This window comes from Pistacia vera, unplaced genomic scaffold (assembly GCF_008641045.1).
Source record: "Pistacia vera cultivar Batoury unplaced genomic scaffold, PisVer_v2 Contig1314, whole genome shotgun sequence".
Taxonomy (NCBI): Eukaryota; Viridiplantae; Streptophyta; class Magnoliopsida; order Sapindales; family Anacardiaceae; genus Pistacia; species Pistacia vera.
The window spans coordinates 1-19,283 of NW_022195374.1; the positions used below are offsets into that span (position 1 = coordinate 1).

At 35.2% G+C, this 19,283-nt stretch overlaps 4 protein-coding genes across 4 annotated transcripts; all 4 read right to left on the reverse strand.

Annotated features, from left to right (window-relative positions):
• Positions 1-1,410: 1,410 nt before the first annotated feature.
• On the reverse strand, positions 1,411-2,061 carry LOC116122105 (lisH domain-containing protein C1711.05-like). Its single transcript, XM_031408017.1, has one exon. It carries the CDS (start codon positions 2,059-2,061, stop codon positions 1,411-1,413), a length of 651 nt encoding a protein of 216 aa, XP_031263877.1.
• An 811-nt stretch (positions 2,062-2,872) lies between these two features.
• On the reverse strand, positions 2,873-8,437 carry LOC116122091 (phosphate transporter PHO1 homolog 10). The gene is made up of 13 exons (XM_031408007.1): positions 7,891-8,437; positions 7,027-7,375; positions 6,891-6,939; positions 6,677-6,748; positions 5,515-5,644; positions 5,283-5,403; positions 4,903-5,155; positions 4,436-4,540; positions 4,306-4,350; positions 4,064-4,213; positions 3,530-3,808; positions 3,312-3,448; positions 2,873-3,059 (listed from the first exon to the last, which is right to left on the reverse strand). The coding sequence occupies exons 1-13, from the start codon at positions 8,435-8,437 to the stop codon at positions 2,957-2,959; spliced, it is 2,340 nt and encodes a 779-aa protein (XP_031263867.1). The 3' UTR covers positions 2,873-2,956.
• Positions 8,438-10,049: 1,612 nt separating this feature from the next.
• On the reverse strand, positions 10,050-11,836 carry LOC116122109. Its single transcript, XM_031408021.1, has 3 exons — positions 11,470-11,836; positions 10,990-11,063; positions 10,050-10,308 (listed from the first exon to the last, which is right to left on the reverse strand). Exons 1-3 carry the CDS (start codon positions 11,710-11,712, stop codon positions 10,242-10,244), a joined length of 384 nt encoding a protein of 127 aa, XP_031263881.1. The 5' UTR covers positions 11,713-11,836; the 3' UTR covers positions 10,050-10,241.
• Positions 11,837-17,250: 5,414 nt separating this feature from the next.
• Positions 17,251-18,786, reverse strand: LOC116122116 (protein JINGUBANG-like). The gene has a single exon (XM_031408027.1). The coding sequence runs from the start codon at positions 18,723-18,725 to the stop codon at positions 17,433-17,435; it is 1,293 nt and encodes a 430-aa protein (XP_031263887.1). The 5' UTR covers positions 18,726-18,786; the 3' UTR covers positions 17,251-17,432.
• Positions 18,787-19,283: the final 497 nt, after the last annotated feature.

Genomic DNA, 19,283 nt, shown 5'->3' on the forward strand with positions numbered 1-19,283 from the left:
AAATTCTAAAGGGGACAAATTACTTGCTCCAACTTATTCAGGCCTAATAATCAATGAAGCAACACATGTCAATCTATCTCCCACACTAATCAATCTAACCCTTCATTTCAACTTCCCCCTAGTTACATGGAGCCACAATTAACTGTAAGATAAGTTACAGAAGAGGTTGAAATGCAATTTTGGGACTCCTATAAGAAAAAAAAAAAAAAATACAATTTTGAGACAAATTGTGAGTGGTGTGGTGCCTCAATGATAAACTACAACAATCAAACAAGAAAGTGATAAAGAGAAAAATAAAATAACATAAAACATTACAACATAGGAAGTTCAATCCTTGTGAAAACCTGCACATACATTTTTCCTAGGAGTTTCACAGACACATACCACATGAAGGCTCCACATTATTTTAAACATTTCATTTGAAGAAAAACACTTATTAGAAATGGACATTCCTTGAATATTGTACGAAAGATTTCATCATTTATGAATAAAGGCCCTATCTCAAGAAAATAATTTTAATAACTAAAAGCCATTGGTTTCTACCAAAGCAGTGGTCTATACTTATAGCACATATCCACCAGGGGTTCATAAATGCCAAAGACCTATTAAGCTATGGGGTAACAGAAGTACAGTGTACAAGAACAGAGTACCCTATGTCAAAATTTGAAAAATTATGCAAATAAATCAGCCTACTCAAAGACACAAAACAAAACTATGCTGTTAAAAATTACTACCACTGGGTGTATCTGAACCTTGTAAGAAGAACCAAATGGTTATGCAACACCACGATGCGAGAATTTAAAGTAATGGAAATCAACTGAACCCCGAGAGCTTAAAATCATTTTTCCCACAAAGCTACTATAATAAAATATTCAAACACAATATGTTGGACAACCCAACAAAGTCCAACGTTCCTTGGTTTAGATTTTGATTGAACGTTGAAACATTAAAATAAGTAAATATCATAAGTGATACATTACGTTCCTAGAATGAGAGTCGTACATAGTCCACATAATTATGCCACTGATTCCAGTTATCATATCACTAAATAATGATTCTTAATCAACATTATATAATGGCACAAGCAGCTAAAACACCAAGATGCAAAAAAACAGTTACTCTAATAACACAAGAATTTCATCATAAGACCAAATAATACTTGATTCGCAAGTTAAAAAACATCATCCACTTATTATAAAGTAAGCATTGACAACATTTGCAAATAACTTACTTCTAGTTCTCATCTCTTAACCATCTTTAATCTTCTTTCCAAATCCTTAACAAAACATAATCAAGAAATCTTATTATCCTCAAATTCTTCTGAATTCCCGCTATTAGATATCAAAATCATATATAGGAACAACATTAATTCCTTTAATAAAGAAAAGAAAAGTTAGTCATCAAACCATCTCAATTTCTACCCACATCCCCATTTCCTTTGGAATCTTTTGAATCCTCGGCAGCCTTCTCTTTCTCCAACTCCTTGACGGCCTCCTCCTGAGCCGCTTTTTCAGCACGCAAAATGGGCTCGTAGTAATCAGCATGAGCCTCCATACACTTCCTCAAAGTACTAGTTACTTCAAAGCACTTCTCCACAACATCTTCCTTGTTCTTCTCAGATTCTTCAACGCAATTCTCCCACGCTATAAAGCTTTCTTTGCACCCACCACCCTTCATAAAAAGACAAAATCCACACTCTCCCTCCTCCTCTTCTTCCGCTCCTTCACCTTCAATTTCTTCTCCATTATCGATCACTGTCTCCTTCTCTTTCTCTTCTTGGGTTTTTTCTATTTTTGTATCAATTGAAGAAGATTGGGATCTGGAATCAGGGTTTTGGGGTTTAGATTCTAGGGTTTGTCGGGAGTCAACATTTGAAGATTCCGGAGTTTGTTTTAGCGGTTGGTTATTATCAGAGGATGGCATTTTAGGATTTAAGGAGTTAGCTGAGGAGTTGGGATTTTGAGAATCGGAAGATGATGATGGTGATGAGAAGGAGGAGGAGGAGGAGGGTATTTGAGAGTCGGTTGTTGTTGACGTTGTTGAGGAGAGGAAGCCTCCCATTGTCTATTAAACCTCGTATAAACCCTTCCAATTTTTTAATTTAATTTTTGTAATGTTATATGAAGTCGGTCACGTGATGAACATGTGACATTGGACGCCTAAAGGAATTTTGTTTTTTTAATTAAGTAAAGCTGATAATAAAAAAAGAGTGAATGGGAGGAGATAATATTTCAAAAATATTATTCCAAATACTTAAAGGCATCCATAATGATTTATTAATCCTTTAGACATTAAGCACCCATAATGATTTATTAATTCTTTAGACATTACTTACGATTATTAATTTGTCTATAATTTTACATTCAGACATTCAACTAATATTGTATAAACTTTTTTTTTTTAAATCAATAATTTTGTTATAATTTCTTTAAAAAAGATATCTTATCAGTTATTTAGTTAATTAAATAATAAATTAAACAAAGTTAATTGGGAATTTGAAAGAGATCAAGGGCTTTTATTTTTGGTTTTCATGTACTTGGCAGCAAATGAGTTTCAAGTGCCGGGGAGTACCAACAAAAGGAACCAAAACCAGAACCGGTTGGTTCCAGTTCTTAGATTCCTAGAATTGGAACTTGAAATTAAAGTACAGGTTCTAGTTCCTTACCCGGATACCCTATAAAAAATCAATTATCCCTTATTAATTTAAAAAATGATAAATATACTTTAAAATTTTACAAATACACTCATGACAAATTAAAAAAAACCTGCATTTAATAGTTTGCAGCAGCTACTGCTGTTTCAAGTTGAAAAGCAGTGACTAATCAGTGTCTGCCCTGAACCCACCCTTTCCGAAAATTTTGTCCTGTACATATGCCCATGGATACTGGATTTGATCCTCAAAGCTATAGCACTTGCATTATTGAACTCAATGCTCAATTGAATAGAGACTGTGATGCTAATCATCCTTGTCTTCTTCTTCGTTGTAGTAACAAAAAGGAAGTGGAACTGACTTGAATGCTCGGTACTTACCAACATTGTTCAAGTGCTCATTCTCCAACCTGATTGAATGCAACCCTTGTATAAGCACAAACTAGAAAATGATATACTCTGATATGATCTCTTATCGAAATATCAGCTCAGAGTTATGGCAAGGGTAACATTTTTCTTTACATATACATATGAAATGGTGATAGAAATATCCATAAACATAATGTGGGGAGCAGAAGACACAATCTGGTAATTGCTACATTGTTGAGGAGGAGAAAAAAACTCAGCAAATGCTTTACCTAATATCAGAGGTGGTGAAATACCTGAAGAAGTTCCAAATGCCACGACGGATAATTTCAAGGCAGGAAATGACAGTTGTTAAGGTCATTCTATGAAGCGAATGCAACTTGAATTCTAGAACTAGCTGCATCCACGCAACTCTCAGTAGTATATTCAGGACCTGTAATAAATTTCACAAAATAATTAAATCAGTTGCATAACTTACTATATAGAAAATCTCAGATTAGTCACTGCATAATACCACTGCTGCAAAATAGACACTCTTGTGGGAAATAACTAGTTTATCTCTCAAATACGGGTTCTTTGATCTCCTTCTCAGAAGCCCCCAATCAACAACAATATCCCAATATGTACTCATAGCTGTTGCAATGGCTGAGCTGATCAATGCAAGCACTAACCAGTTTGTCCCCTTCTTCAGCTCAAAAGCTGTTCTGATAAGAACTGCAATGATTATCAAGAAGTATTTCAAACCATTATATCCTTGCACTGCATCCTTCTCTTCACACAATCTGCGGAGGCACTGCAAAATTAAATGTACCATATGTAAGTGCATATTTCAATGATGATAGTTTTTCCTTAGGTTTAGAGGAGGTGAATTTGGATGTAGAGAAAAAGAAGACAAATATTTATGGTGGAACACAAAACAAGCATATGAAAATAACATATAGTTTCCTAGAGCCTCTAATAATATCTATGACACCACCATTTTCTATTGAAAATGCTTCCCTGCATCAAAAGTTGCAGACATGAAAACAAAAGAAGAATGAGATGATACCTGGAGAAAGCGGAGCCAGAATGGTATAACAGCAATAACAAAATAGAAAACATTATAAATGCCATGACTATGGCACTTATTTTGTCTCTCGGAATATTCTCCCAAACCATAGTAGCATACGTACAACTCTATACTCCGCAGGGCCTGGACCTGGCAAGAAAGAACAGGTAGTATAAAAAAATATTCAAGTTATAAACATTTACCTGTTGAGCCCAATCAAATGCCTGGTTATAGTGTAACACCTGACTGGTAAGATTGTCTGCCAAGAGAAAGTCTGGAAGTGTAACCTGAAAGGGAAGACAATCAAAATGTCATCTTGCTCATCCAATACGGTATAGTATATGAAACTTTAACTATTTGAATTTTAATCACCTTGTAGAGTGGGGCACAAACGCAACGAAATAGGGATTTAAGAAAGAAGAAGCGACTTGAACGGTATATTATGTTGAAAGGACAGAAGAGTAAAACAATAAGAGTCTGCAAAACAGGGAGAAAACAAAAGGAACCTTGATTATACAAAAAGGCAAGTTTTCTTTCATCTATTATGTATTTAATAAGAGCATCAGGCACTTGTAAAGAAATAACTGATTGATTGTCACGCAGTAGAGTAGTAATACTACTCTTCCTAAATAATATCCCAAAAACCTCATCCTAAATTACATGTCATCCTATTTGGTGTTCACGTATTATTTACTAAATCATCACTTGATTTACATGTGAACACAGTATAAGATGACACAGCATTTGGAAAGAGGTTTTTGAGATATCATTTGGGAAGAATAGTAGTAATTATGGGAGAAACCCAGTAGAAACAAATCTAGTTACATCTAGAATCTTACTGTAATTGAAAACAGAGGAAGCAGTTGAGTTAATTTCTGGTAATGTCTTGAGCCCATGTCCAGGTGCAAATTTGCCAAGAAACTAGCTAGAGCAAGTACTGCAAGACCTGTGCTAAGGAGGAAGACTTCTCGATAGCCCAATTCAGTTCCCTGCTTGAGACCTAATATAAATGGATAGTTGACTCCATAACGCCTCCAAAAATATATGTCTGCAGCGTACATGAGCATATGTAGAACAACATATCCAAATAAACTGCATGGATATACTTAAGTGATTATCAATGAAGTAGGCTGGATAAACAACATTGAAATAGCTATCTGCTAGTAAATTATTAAATTCAAGAATTAACAAACACATTGCTAGGGGAGTTTATGGTTGCCTGTAAAGGGGGAAAATGTTAACCATGTACAAGGCACCCTCCTTCTTGTCCATTAGATTCAGGGCTTCTATTCTTAATACAATAGCAACAATTAATGCAAAAGAGCAACCAGAAAAGAACCCTGAAAATAACAAGACAACATAAAAATCAGCAAATAAGAAGTAAACCATAAGAGAACATAACCATATGATGATTTTAAGCATGAGTTCTAATTCGTAAGGAAATTACTAACCTGATAAGAAAGTTACTTTGTGCTTTTCTCTTTTCGCTTTTGGTCTCAATAACTTCATACCTTTTCTGCGATTTGAGTTTGAAAAATGGTTGATGAAGGTAGTCTCTACCCTTTCCAAAAGAGCGTTAACCTATGATGGCATAAGGCAAATCTACTCAATGCTTTAAGAAGATGGTAAAAATATACGAGCCCAACTAACTAACATGGTTGATCTTTCTATGCATAATGGGTTGATAAACTATTAAGACCAAAAATAAATAAATAAATAAATAAATCTAGTATATAGGGAAGGCCAACAATCGTAATTAAACTTGCTAGTACTGGAACCTTTGTATTGGACAAGAAACATTAATATGAGATCTGTTCTGACAATTGACCGAGTTCTATAGTAGTTTGTGCTTTCACAAAGTGGCTCATATTGGAACATTAAGTAAAGTATATTATCCCAGACATCAATCTACACAGCCTAGATTTTAGTTGAAATTTGTTATTCAATGCAAAATTTTCAACAAAGGATGTAGATTTCATAAGTACTTAGTTTGTGTGTTTGCCACCCTCGTTCATTCCCTTCTAGCGACAACAAGAGGATAATTTATAATAAATAACTAAGCTCAATTGAAGATCTAGGCTCTGTATACTGATGTTTGAGACGGCAATATACTTTTACCTGATCTTGCTTTACATTCAGTAACAATAAAGTGAAGCATGACTGAAGAAATGCTGATTATATGGTTAGTATCTTCGAAGATGATAGAGAAGTGAAAGAGAGAGAAATCACAGCGTTTTACTGCGCGGCAATCATGAATATTCACCATTTAAGGTGGGGTTAGGTAGAAAAAAGATAGTTAAAAATTTAAAAAGAAGAACCAAAAAAGAAAAGCCTGCACGATTGCTGTTTGATAATAAAAATAAAAGAAGACACCAGTACCCTGCAATCTAAAATAGGAATACAGTTTCTGTCAGCAATTTCACCAAATGCAGCTGGTTCGTATTTATAAAGCTCTTTTAATATTTACTGATTAAAAAATACTATTCTGACTTTTTCAAAATGTATTTGAATTATTTAAGACACATATACTGAATGAAAATTTTCCCAGTTATCCAATTTATGGCCAGTCACCATTGTGATTTTATATTTGGAATATAGGTACACGAGACAGACCTCATCACAGCTGCCAATGTAAGAGTTGTCCACAATTTTCATGTATGATCTGGATGCCCTCCTAAAAGAGATCTGTATTATGCAAGCATTCAATCAATTTCTCATTTAAAATGAAAATGAAACAATTTGAGTATTAGAAATCGATATTCTTTTAATGTTTAGTTTGTGAGATGATAATGCAACTCAGAACCCGAAGAAGCTTTTGGTTTCTGACCTTTTCGTACTTCTTCATTATCTTGGAAAATGCTGCGAGATTCATGAAACTGGTCCATCCATTAGCAAAACAATAAGAACGTAACAATTTAACGAGTTACAAGGTATATGTTTTCAGACAATGTTACCGTAATCACCTGTAGTGCTTAAGAAGAAGTAGCTTTCGATAGAATTCAATAAACACAGCTTTCAATCGATCTTCAGCTTCCTTCAGCTCCTCCTTTTTAAATCTCAACTCATCATCTTTAGAATCCTTGAAAACACCTTTTAAAGTTGAAAATGGAGATTCCAGTGTATTGTTAATCTTAACGTGCTCAAGGATTTCCAGTGAATCTTCTTTGCACTTGTATAGGTTCTCCTTCTCTTGGCTATCACTACTGTAATTGGTAGTGCGAACTGGACCAACTTCTGGGTCACCAGAAGAACATCCCCCTCGACAATTATCATTCATGTCCACTTCAACTTTTGTATCAGCATTCTCACTTTCTGCACATTTAGTATGATTACATATTTATAAGTGATTATAAGAGTGTTTTCTTAAGTAAAAGAAGTTTTTTCAACCATGAATCAGAACTGCATCACCACTCCGACTCTCACCAAGTTCTTCTAGCGGACTTCTACAAATCATTTCAACTCCAGGTTCCACTGGTTGTTCTGTTCCTGCAGCTTTGGCATGTTAGAGTAACCCATTAGGAAATGATAGCCTCTCCAATAAAATCTCAAGCTATTGCAAATACTGATGCCATATAAAATCAATTTGCATTTTCTAAACATAGCGAATTAAAATACACTTTTATCTTAGTCGCTCAACTGTGCTCACTTCTGTGTCTTTTACAAGGGTAAAGCCAATCCTCATTCACTACAAGTTCCCCCGACAGACACAGAAAATTGCACGTCATTCAAACCTTATTTGATTGTCTTAAAGCTGAAAATTTCAAATACACGGAATAGTTAAATCATGCACATAATTATAATTATGTGGATTCTGACTATGTACTTACTTCGAATTCTAGCAGTGCTTGAAGTACTGCTTCTTAAGGGCATTGAAGCAGCATTATCGGCAGGAGGAGGTTTTCCCTCCACCTTGATTCGCAAAGCAATCAGGGCATCCATTTGTTTATTTAGATCAGTTGCTTCGTCCAGCACTGCCTTCACCTTGTCGTAATAAAAGTTATTGACCTTGTTGAGTTCTTGATCAAGCTTTCTGAAGAACATAACCTCAATCTCTCCCCCTTGTTCAGACTGCCTCAGAAAATTAGTCTTGTAGAAATGTCCAGAACCAGAACCATCTCTTGGTGATGTGCTGACATCAATCACTTGCTCTTCGATATCCCCACTGTTAACAAGATTACCAGATCGTGCATGTAGTCCACTGAAGGTTCTACGCAATTTCAACTTCTGGTGACGGGCTCTCATGGGTGTTGGAGGTTGCTTACTTTGCTTGTACTGCAAGATTTCTCCTAAAATTCTTTTGAGCCCATTATAATCCATATAAGCATCTGTCCACTCCGGCACTTTTTGTTTCTTGAACTCTTTCCCAAATTTCATCTTTGCTTCTCTCTATTTGTCAAATATATAGTCCACTCTCTCTAGTAAACCTCCGTTGATCTCTAGATAGAAGAGAAGTTTAAGCTACAGAAAAAAGGAAGATTTAAAGAAATGACAGCCATGGTTTTGATTCCAGTAAAGTTGGTTCTAAATCTAAAATAACATAGAATAGAATTTTCACACGTCTTCTTCTCAAGTGAAATAATGTATATATGCATAACATGAAATTCTGTATCCTCAATAACTAAACAAGAAGTACAAAATTAACAAGAAGAAATTACGAAGTTGAATACCAATCAACAAAACAATTACAAGCAGAGCCATTACCGAAGAGGAACAGAAAGAACAAGAGAGAAGCTGCATGCAAGGTGTGCCTCGTTTGCTCAGCCAATTCAATGAAATGAAACCGCCTTCAAAAGTGCACTGAAACCGAGGTGTATAATTTCTGTGCCTTAAAGCACTCTCTGGCTTCTGCTTTCTTAATAATCAGTCTCCACTAATGTATTTACATTGAGGTGGTTCAGGTTAGTTACGCTTGGCATTCATGTGTGACAATACCACTGTTTTATGGTGGTCTACGCCAATCACATCAGTCATGTAGTTCCCTACTTATCTGATTGGATAGGTTCAATCACTTACAGTGGTCTTATGAAGCACCGTAATCCATTCCTACTTACGGGTTGCGGTGGGTATACACAACGTTTCACCATTGTGTGACACGCGTGCAACTCTGATTGAAGTCGGTGAAGAAGAAACGTACCTTGCTTAATAGAGTTGATGATGAGGTCTTCTTATTAGACATTGACTCCTTTTGTTGTTGAAATAGCACATGATCAAGTGGCTCCAAACTTAGCAATGAGGGTCGGGTCCAAATTCAACTTCGATGCTCTTGATTCTGATATTATGATAAAATAGTTTAGATAAAACATATATTCACCGTAACAGTTTATTAACTTAACATAAAATAGTTTGGATAAAACATATATTCACTATAACAGTTTAACAACTTAACGGTGTGTGAAAAATTGAACTCCAATAACACATTAACTCATTTGTTTCACACGGATAGCCACAAATTCTCGAGGGTTCCGTTCTATTATTCTTTGCGATATATGAATGAGGCTTTAAATTCCAATCTCACATCATCAAATATAATGGATGCAAGGACAAGCCCCATCCCATGACCATTTACGTAATACTGTTATTAGTTGGGATTCTGATTTGCTACTGTTTTCTAAGACACTTAATAATGTAATAAATCAATTAAAACAACCATATCCCCTTTAATAACCGTCAAAACACAATCTTTTAAAGAATTTTTTTCTTATCATTATCTCTCCCCTTTCTCAGCCACAACAATCACAACCCCCAAATATCTAATAGATGAATTGTAAATATCCGAGTTGCAAGGATTCTCAATGATTTTCAAGTAAATGCAATTCAATAGATTATCTCTTCTTTACAGTAAATTTGTCTTTCTAAGGCTTAAATGCCATCTCTGCAATAATCAGCACCACCAAGAGGAATGAATCCCTGGCAAATTACACTGCAAATCCTATCCATCCAGCTCATTTATACAATATGGTGCCGTGAACTTCGTTTACGCGATCAATGAAGAAATCATTATGATTAAGAGGAAAAAGAAAAACACAATGCAATCAGTGTTTCTACAAACAAGCTTCTATCAAGTTTATTAAAATCTGAAAAAGTTTAGATAATTCAAAAAACAACATGTTGACCCCTATTACAAAACTATGTTTGGTGCTTAATTGCAGAGAAGCAGCTAGCAGAATCATTTAATCCATCACTCTTCCTTCCGCCTCTCTCCACTGCAACAGAAGAAGTGTGGCAACTTCACTCGACCGCAGCTCCTGCAATGATGAGATAGATCATACTCAAGAACATATATCAATCTGAACGTATTACAAGCAATTTGAAATCTTGTACATAGAGAGCAGTGATAATAAGAACTCATTAAATATCACATCCTCATCCAAGGCTTTCAAGAATTAGACATTTCATTTTTGTATTTTCAATTTTATGATGCCTACATTGTGGAATCCCAAAACTAATTCCTCTCTACTTCAAAAAGATGAACGATAATGGAAAGTGAAAACAGGGGTCACAAATCCCTCCTAGTTCAATAGTCTTATCACCCCTTGAACTACAACAAAATTAATCTCTTTCTAAGAAAGCAAAGGAAAAAATCCTCAGTTTAATAGAAGGCTCTTTTTGAGAAAAGTAAACAAATAATTCAAAATGTCTGGTGTAGAGAATGAGAGAATCTTCCTGAATTACTATAAATTGGATGCAAAGACAGACTTTTTTATCCTATAGATTTCTCGACATAATTAAAGTCAATAAACAAAAAAAATTGTCTATTCAATTTCTAAGGGTGCTACATTATAGCAAACCAATTTAGTTTCTCCCCAACAATGATCCCAACCTACCTAACTACATACTCTTATATCAAATAGGTTACCTCAATACATTAAATTCAATCCAAAACATCAAAAAATGAAGCATGCAAACATTACTGGGAAAAACCTTACTTGCACCGAATAATCACTGGAACAGGCTTCAAAGCTTTTGGCCCATTTCTTATGCCTCTCTTATGGGGGGAAACCTACATGATTGACAAAGGCATAAAAACCAATTAACAGAAATTTTATACAGAAAATCTTAAATTTTCAGTTTATGGCAAGGGGACCATGTACAAAGGATGATTCAAAATTATGCATCTTTCAAGGGATAAAGTACATCTACATTAGAAAAAATTTCTTCAAAGCACGCTATACTAATTGATAACCCACGCCATCTAAAATAGTTTTAGTTTGTTGTAATGCCATATTGAAAAAATTGTATAATCATAAAAGTCTAAAACCCTAAACCCTAATGGATGAATACCCACCATAAATAACCTAGAAAACACCAATCAATCCTAAAATTTAACAATATTGTTATCACAAAAAAGAAAAAAAAGAAAATTCAAACTCTCAGTTGACACAAAACAGAAAAGAAAAAATATTTACCTTCCTTTTAGGGACAGCCATAAGTTCCATGGACCCACCAAATGAGAAACTTGGGAATCCGAAACCGCTGTTGTTTTTTTCTTCTGGGTTATCTGGTAAAAGCAACGGTGGAGATACAGTAGAAGAACTGATAGTTGAATCCATCGGCGCAGGAAGGGCCGCGACATGAGCCCACCGCGCGAAGGATAACCCACATCCTGTGTGAATCCCAGAGCTTTTTAGCACAGCCAATCTCAACGCCATTTTGATACCACTGCCAAGTGCTTGCTGTTACCCAACACTTGGTATTTTTTCCTAAGAAGAAAGTGACGGAGGTAGAAGCGACGCAGTTTAGGGCGGAGGGTAAACCGTAAATCACTTCAAGTTCAGTGGCTATGCCATATTAATTCACCAGATTTGGACTTTTAATATGGACCATGACTCTGGACTTTAGTTCTTGGGCCCTCATCATTGGACTTTTAATCCATCTATAAAATTTGCTAAAGGGCCCAACTTTGATGTATAAATATTTCCTGAATTTAATCTCTTTCTAATAATTTAATGGTGTGGTTTCAGCAGTAAAATTATTCAGTTGAAGTCAGTCATGGCCTGGCTGTCTCTCTCTGATCTCTCTTTGTTATTCTCACGATGAGTCAGATGAGAGTGTTCCATTCCATGCATGTGATGATCAATCAAAGAGCGATTGATTGAAGCAACTTAATGATTTTTATTCTATTAATTCATTATTATAAACCTCTATTTGGAGACTTCTGGAAACAATGTGAAACATTGGAAGTACTTCCACGATTAATCTACGTATTAGATCATTAAAATATATGTATAATTGCTTCATTATGTTGAATATTGTTCTCTTGTTTAATAAATTTTAAATGATGTTTGATTTCATGGAAGTTGACCTAAAACAAAAAGATATTAGAGGCTTTGTTTTCATTTAATCTCATGCATGTGTCATTGGCAACGATAATAGTGATCCACTGATCGAAAAAAATTAATTAATTTGTCCTTTTCCATCACTAAATTTATATATTTAAATCTTCTTTAGATATTACCATATGGAGTACATTAGATATTATATCTTCCTGGATTTCAAGACAGCTCACGATTTCAAATATAAAAATACCCAATTGAAACCATTTCTTGATTGCAATTTGCAAGGGACGAACTGGTTGTTGTTGCTTGGAAGGTTTACTAATAAATAAACAAAAATGCTGCAGGTTATGCGCACGGAAGAAAGAGTGGGGATGAGAATATTATGATTGGTAAAGGTCTTAAGATAAGAGGAGTATTGTATTGCTTTGTATTGGATAGAAACGTTTTTGACTTTTTTTAAACGTCTCCAACTCCGCAATACTAAACTAAAAAAAAAAATATATATACAATCATTAAAATAAATATATGCAGCTTTTCAAGAATAGTGGTACTGGTAGAGCTTATTATTTTATCGAGTGACTCAATCCCAGAAACAAGTTGTCAAGTTGGCTTAGAGCAACGGAAATTCATGCAAGGCCAAGCAGTATATAATTGTAGAAACTGTGGCGCCAAGCTAAATTTTCAACCACCAATTTATAACATTAAATTATATTCCAGGGATTTGAAGGACCAATGAGAGTACTGCATCAAAAACAAGTTGATCATATTCATATATAATAACATGAGATTTATCTGTCTGTTATATATTCAGTGCATGCCACCATCTTCTTTAAAGAAATCATATATCTGAATGGTTTACCGAGGCAAGAGGGACGCTGTTCACCAACCACCACACGAGGTTCAACTTCAGATAATATAAACATTATGATATGTTATCACTAACTTTTTAGAGAAGCAGGTTTCAGCTTTTACGCTACTGACACTTCAATATTCCCAGCTATATACCCCGCCTACCGCATACTTGTTCATGGATACATATTCAGTAGTTTTATCTTTCCAATGAACATAAACTCCATGGAATCATATATATTATTACCCTTAATGTTCAGTGTTGAGCTTTCGTCCTCAATGATCAATTTATTTATTTTAAATGATAGGGAGCCCTTTTTGCTTTATTTGCAGGAATTTTAACAATTTACAATGCTGGATATCTAATATTTTATGATTAATAGAAAAGATAGAAGATGTAATTAAATGATTTCAACTTTGCATAATATTGATGCACGATCATATGATATCTTTATCTTGGAAAGCTAAATAGGAAAAATAAAAGATAAAGTACTGACTGGAATTAAAACTTCATCTTATGAGTTGAACTAAAATATTTCTTTCTGTATTAATTAAAAAATTAACCTAGTTAATGTGGATTAAGGCTTCCAGAACCAACTACCAAGCAGAGAACTTTGGATATGTTGACCACAATTGCGGATTTAACTCTCGCCTATAGCAAATAAAAAGAAATTAAAGTCGATTAAAAACTAATACATTGAGGTTATCGGTTTCATACAAGACAAAATTACCTCGAATATTCATCCATATATATAGTTGAAGGCAATTTTAATGCAAGTTATATAAACTAAAATGCTCTTGTTTCTTAAATTGTGAACATAACTGCAGTAGATTCTAGATGAGAAAACAATTTAGAACCTAATAGGACAAGACATAGAGCGTGACTATGGGGTGTGTCGGTAGTCATATGGGTTGATGATCATCATACATAACAAGAAAGTGTGTCGGTAGTCATATGATAAGAGTAGCTAGGTGGCTTCCTTCAATTGTTTAAGTTAATCATTATATATATATAACACAACGAGTTAGCGTAAAAATAAGGTTAGTAGACGATTATGCCTATAGGGTTAATAAATAAGTCTCAATCACAAAAATTTAAGTCGTAAAGTTTGAAGGAAATTCTGAATAATCATTATATATATTCAAAGAAACGAATAATATGTTTATATAAGGTGATGATAGTCAACCCTAATAAGATTCTCAATTAAAGAAGGAAATAAAATTCTAATTAAATGTGAAAATTAATTAAAAGAAGAAATCATCACCGTTGATTAATTATAAAATAAGAAAAACACTAAATAAAATAAGAAAAAATACACAAAAAACTTAGAAAGGGTCACAAAACATGTCAAAAAAGTGAGTTTTGGCCTAAAAATGATAGCCGGGATACATGGTTGACCACGACGTCAAGCTTAAAACGAGCTTTTCGTTAATATCATAACTCTTCCCAAATCAAAAGTTATGACTGTTTTAATTTGACATACTTATTTAAAATATTTTTGAATCATGTGTTTGAACTTCTAATGTTTAACCTTCTCCAATAATTCATTTGTTATATACTCTATATCAATATATCAATACAATAACAAATAATTTAATCGACGTTAGTTTATAGATAAGATACCACTCCCTTGTGCAATAAAGATAGTTGACTTTGCATCAAGCGTCCAAAATCAAACCAAAATTGACATAAACTTAAGACACCAGGGGAACCTTAATTGCTTGATCCAACTTGATTTTGCTGATGCCTTATATTAGACATATCAAATCGAAGAGTTAATTTTTTAGGTTAAAGGCCTAATGACAGTGTAATAAATCATATCATGCATTAATATGATTTTAATCAATCCAACATGAATAATAATCGGACAAGTGACAGCTATATATATATATAATATATAATGGTCTCTCAATTGGTCACATCATCAAGCTCATCAACTTGCCCACTTGCTCACTCACACACAAGCTGTCCCTCTTCGTGTGACCAAGAAATTTCGTCGTTCAAAAGACGGCCCGCCAGGAATATTATAACAATAACGATGGAGGAGGAGGACTATTCTTTATGTCCAAAAAGAAGCTGTACATGATATATCCATTTACAGACACTTTTTATTCAGCTAGCTTTTATTATTATTTATTTATTTATTTATTTATGATGACTGTTCTTTTATGTTCTAGTAAGCGGACGAGAATTAAACCAAGAGATAATATAATTTGGTCTGGCGCCATATACATGTATTTGGATTTTGGACCAATCTTTTTGCTGTCTTCTGAGAACTTGCTTTCAAAGTAAACGGTGCTACTATTTAAAGATTAGAACCTTCATTTGCTACTTTCACGATTCAAAGTTTGGTATATATCGTCCAAGTCGAACTAAAATTTTGTCTGGAACCAGCACCATCAAATTTCAAAGTTACTCATTAATTAGTGTAGAATTAACCTATAAATTAAATAATTAATAATACGATAATCATCTTCCTGCTGAATGTCAACCTTACAAATTAAATCTTCACGCAACCTGAAAAACCATGGCTTTTATTGTAGAAAACAACTTAACCTGAAAACGATTATATGTAAAGCATGCATGGAATTCAAATGGGTTTGTTTTAACCTAATTTCCACGAAACAACATAAAATGGGCCACATCGAATTTGGTGGTATATAGTATATACATGATGAGTACTAAAGAAGTCCTTAAGTAGTACTGTTCTGGTAGGCCATAACTTCGACCGATCAATGCTTATCTTTTTAATGATGTGATCTGCCCATCATAAGCTTCATCAAGGAAATCAAATGCCTTTGTTCAAAATGAAATTATAATGCAGTTGACTTGAAACTTCAAACTTCGCTGCGCAGAGATTCTCACCCATCCGATGAGTTAATAATCTGCCTTAGAATTTAATGTTTATAAATGGTTGACTTGATCTACTCCTGCACTACCGCACACAGGAAAGGATACATATGATTAAATTCAACAGAGATAGAAGACTATATAATACGATAAAATTAATTTCATGAATTCACATGTTTAAAATGGTTGATTAATAAAATAATCAACGTCAACTGATAAGGGTAATAGGCTAGCCAAAGGAATCTGTCTTCCCAGCATGTGTTGCAGACTTCTAATTCTTTATTATTTTTAATTTCATTTCTTCTTAGAAAAAGAGGTATAATTTAAGTTAATAAATATTGGATGAACTATAAAGTCAAATCTAATTGTTTAATTAAATGGTCCTATTTTCAGGTATTAGGCCTGAACTGGACGATTAATGGATGGTTATGGTAGTTAATTAAGTACAAATTGAGGGTTATCCAAGTAAGGATGAGATAAGACTAAATGACAAATTGTCTTAATATTCCAGAGATAATGTGCTTATTTTTAGTATTTTAATACTAATAAACTAGTATGTGAATTATGCAACTTGCCGAATTCAAACAATTTAAACTTTTTTGTTGACCAGCTTAATCATAAATTATCTCTCTTAATCAAATATTAATTAAGGGCGCCTAGTACTTTGAAATGTGTGGATCTAGGACTCCATGGTTAGCCCCTAGAACGGATCCGAGTTCAAGGTCCCTTTGAGTTCCTTCCTGAAAATATGTACTAAAATCAAATTAAAGTATATCATAAACAAACTGGTCTATAGATTCTTAATTTTTATCGGATCTTAAAAGTTAAAACCATGCACTATGCTTATAATTAATGGTGAGTAATAGACAGCTATATAAGTTGATAAAGTGACATTGATTTATCCTTTCGGTTATTTGGCGAATTCGGTAGATATCAAAATTTTGGTATCCAGTTGTTTTAGTCAATCACCAACTCGTTGGTTCTTTCGGATTCGAAAGTGTGAATGGACGGCACATTGTCATAATGATAAATACAAAATATCAATTAAGACGACTACATATGTCACATCCTAGCCTTGGCCTGCTTAATTTCCTTATTACGGTAACAAAGAGGTGACATAAATTAAGCATATGCTATTCCACGATAACTTTAATGTATAATACAAATTTTTAACATAGAATTACTCTAAAGTTATGTGAACAAACTAAATAATGTACAAAGAATCAACCATAAACATTAGCCATCACGTTACTTCAAACATAATTTTCACTAAACAAACCACGAATTAACAAATTAAAAATACATGGTTGGTAAAATCTCCCAATCAAATCAAAAAATGTAAAGGAGAAAAACCTGTAACTCAATACTATATTTTCATATTATTGTTCTTATATTATAATTTCCATTTTTGCAAATCCAACGGGCTGCTGGGTTTCGACATCGACACCTGCCACACCTTGATCTCACCATCCAGACTGCCACTAAATACCGAAACGGTACCGTTCTGGTCATCTTCTCTAACTGCCGCCAACGTCTTCACTGGCTTCATGTGACCTTCCAAAATCGCCAGACAGCCGTACCTGCCGTCGTTACCTCGCTGCCAAATCCTGACTGTCTGATCAGCTGAACCACTCATTAGCAAGTCAGAGACGTTGATCAAACACAAAATCGCTTTATTATGACCTCGTAAAGCTCCCGTCACTACCATGTGATTCGCACTGTCCTCTTTCTCCCACACCAAGATCGAACGGTCACAAGCTCCGGAGAACAACACTGATCCGTCGTCGCTCAAGGCCAGAGCGTTCACGGCAGATTTGTGCTTCTCTAGAGTTGCCATCAACCCGTACCGCTTTTCGTTAAAAGCTTTGGCCCAAACCCGAATCCGCTTGTCAGCGGATCCCGTGTAAACGGCTCCGTCAGCGGAAACCGCCACGGCGTTGATGGCGTCCTCGTGCGCTTTAACAGACTCTGAACAACGGAGATCAGAGGCCTGCCATATTTTCAAACTCTTGTCCCAAGAAACCGAAAAGATCAAACCGTTATTAACGGTGAGACCGGTTACGGCGTCAGCATGTTCAATCCAGAGCTTCTTCCTGTGACGGCGGACGTTGACGTAGTTCTTCGGAAGTATACAACGGCGCAAACGGTCGTTAACAGTAGGGAGAGTAGTTTTGAGATTGTGACGTTTGCTCGGAGTTAACTGCCACACTCGGATCTTGCAGTCCTGGTGAGCAGTGAAGATTTTCCCATTGCAGAAAGTAATAGACTTGACGGAGCCAGAGGAGGAATCGTCATTGTTAAATGTATCGAGAACGGTCCACGTGGTACGATCGTAGACGTTGATTTCATGAGCGGAGGCGGCGTAGAGTAGGTTTTGGTGGACAGCGATGCAGCCGATAGGGAGCTTGGGCCTTGGCTTAAGTGAGGTTATGCAAACGTGAGAAGCTGAGAAGTTTGCAGTATCTTCTGGGGAGATTTTTTGGAGGGAAGGAATAGAGGGCAGCGTTTGAAGGGAGAGGTTGCTTTGTAGGCTACTGTAGCTAGAGTCGCTTATCGACGTGTAACTTCCGGTAATATCGGAGGAGCTGCTGGTGTCTGGGACGAGATGTTTTTGACTCTTCGGAAATGGGGCGGTAGAGTCGTTTGCGGTGGTGGTGCTTATCGCTAGCCATGACCGAACCCTCATGTTTATCTGTTTGAGAGAGCGAAAATAAAAGGCGTCTAAGAGATCAAAATTCGAAGAGAGTGAAGGGCGAGAGAAGAGTTATATAGGAACTTGAGAAAAAGAAGTAAGCAATATAATCATGCCACGTGGAGGGGTGTGTACGATTTGTCCGAGGTTAAGATCGGACATAAAAGGGTATGTTTATGAGTGGGTAATTGGGGAGGAACAGCGAATCAAATTTTGCGGCTTGCTCGACCAGAGGGGTCCGAAGGGTAGTGTAGCAAATTAAGAATAATGTGAAGTGGGACCCACATCCACCAGGAATACTTACTTTACAGTAGAGAGAGGAGGGATGGCTAAACGCGTTATACGACAAAATAAAAGATGATAAGAGATATTTAGTTGTAATTCAGGCTTGGCCAATCCAAGCAAATGCCAGATTTCCAATACGAAAATCGATTCTTCTGGGTTTTGGTTTTGTTGTCGTATTATTTCATGGCATCAACATTGCCAGGAGCAGATGACAAAGCTGGATGTCTTGTTAATAAGGGTTTTGATTATGGTCACCTACTTATTTAG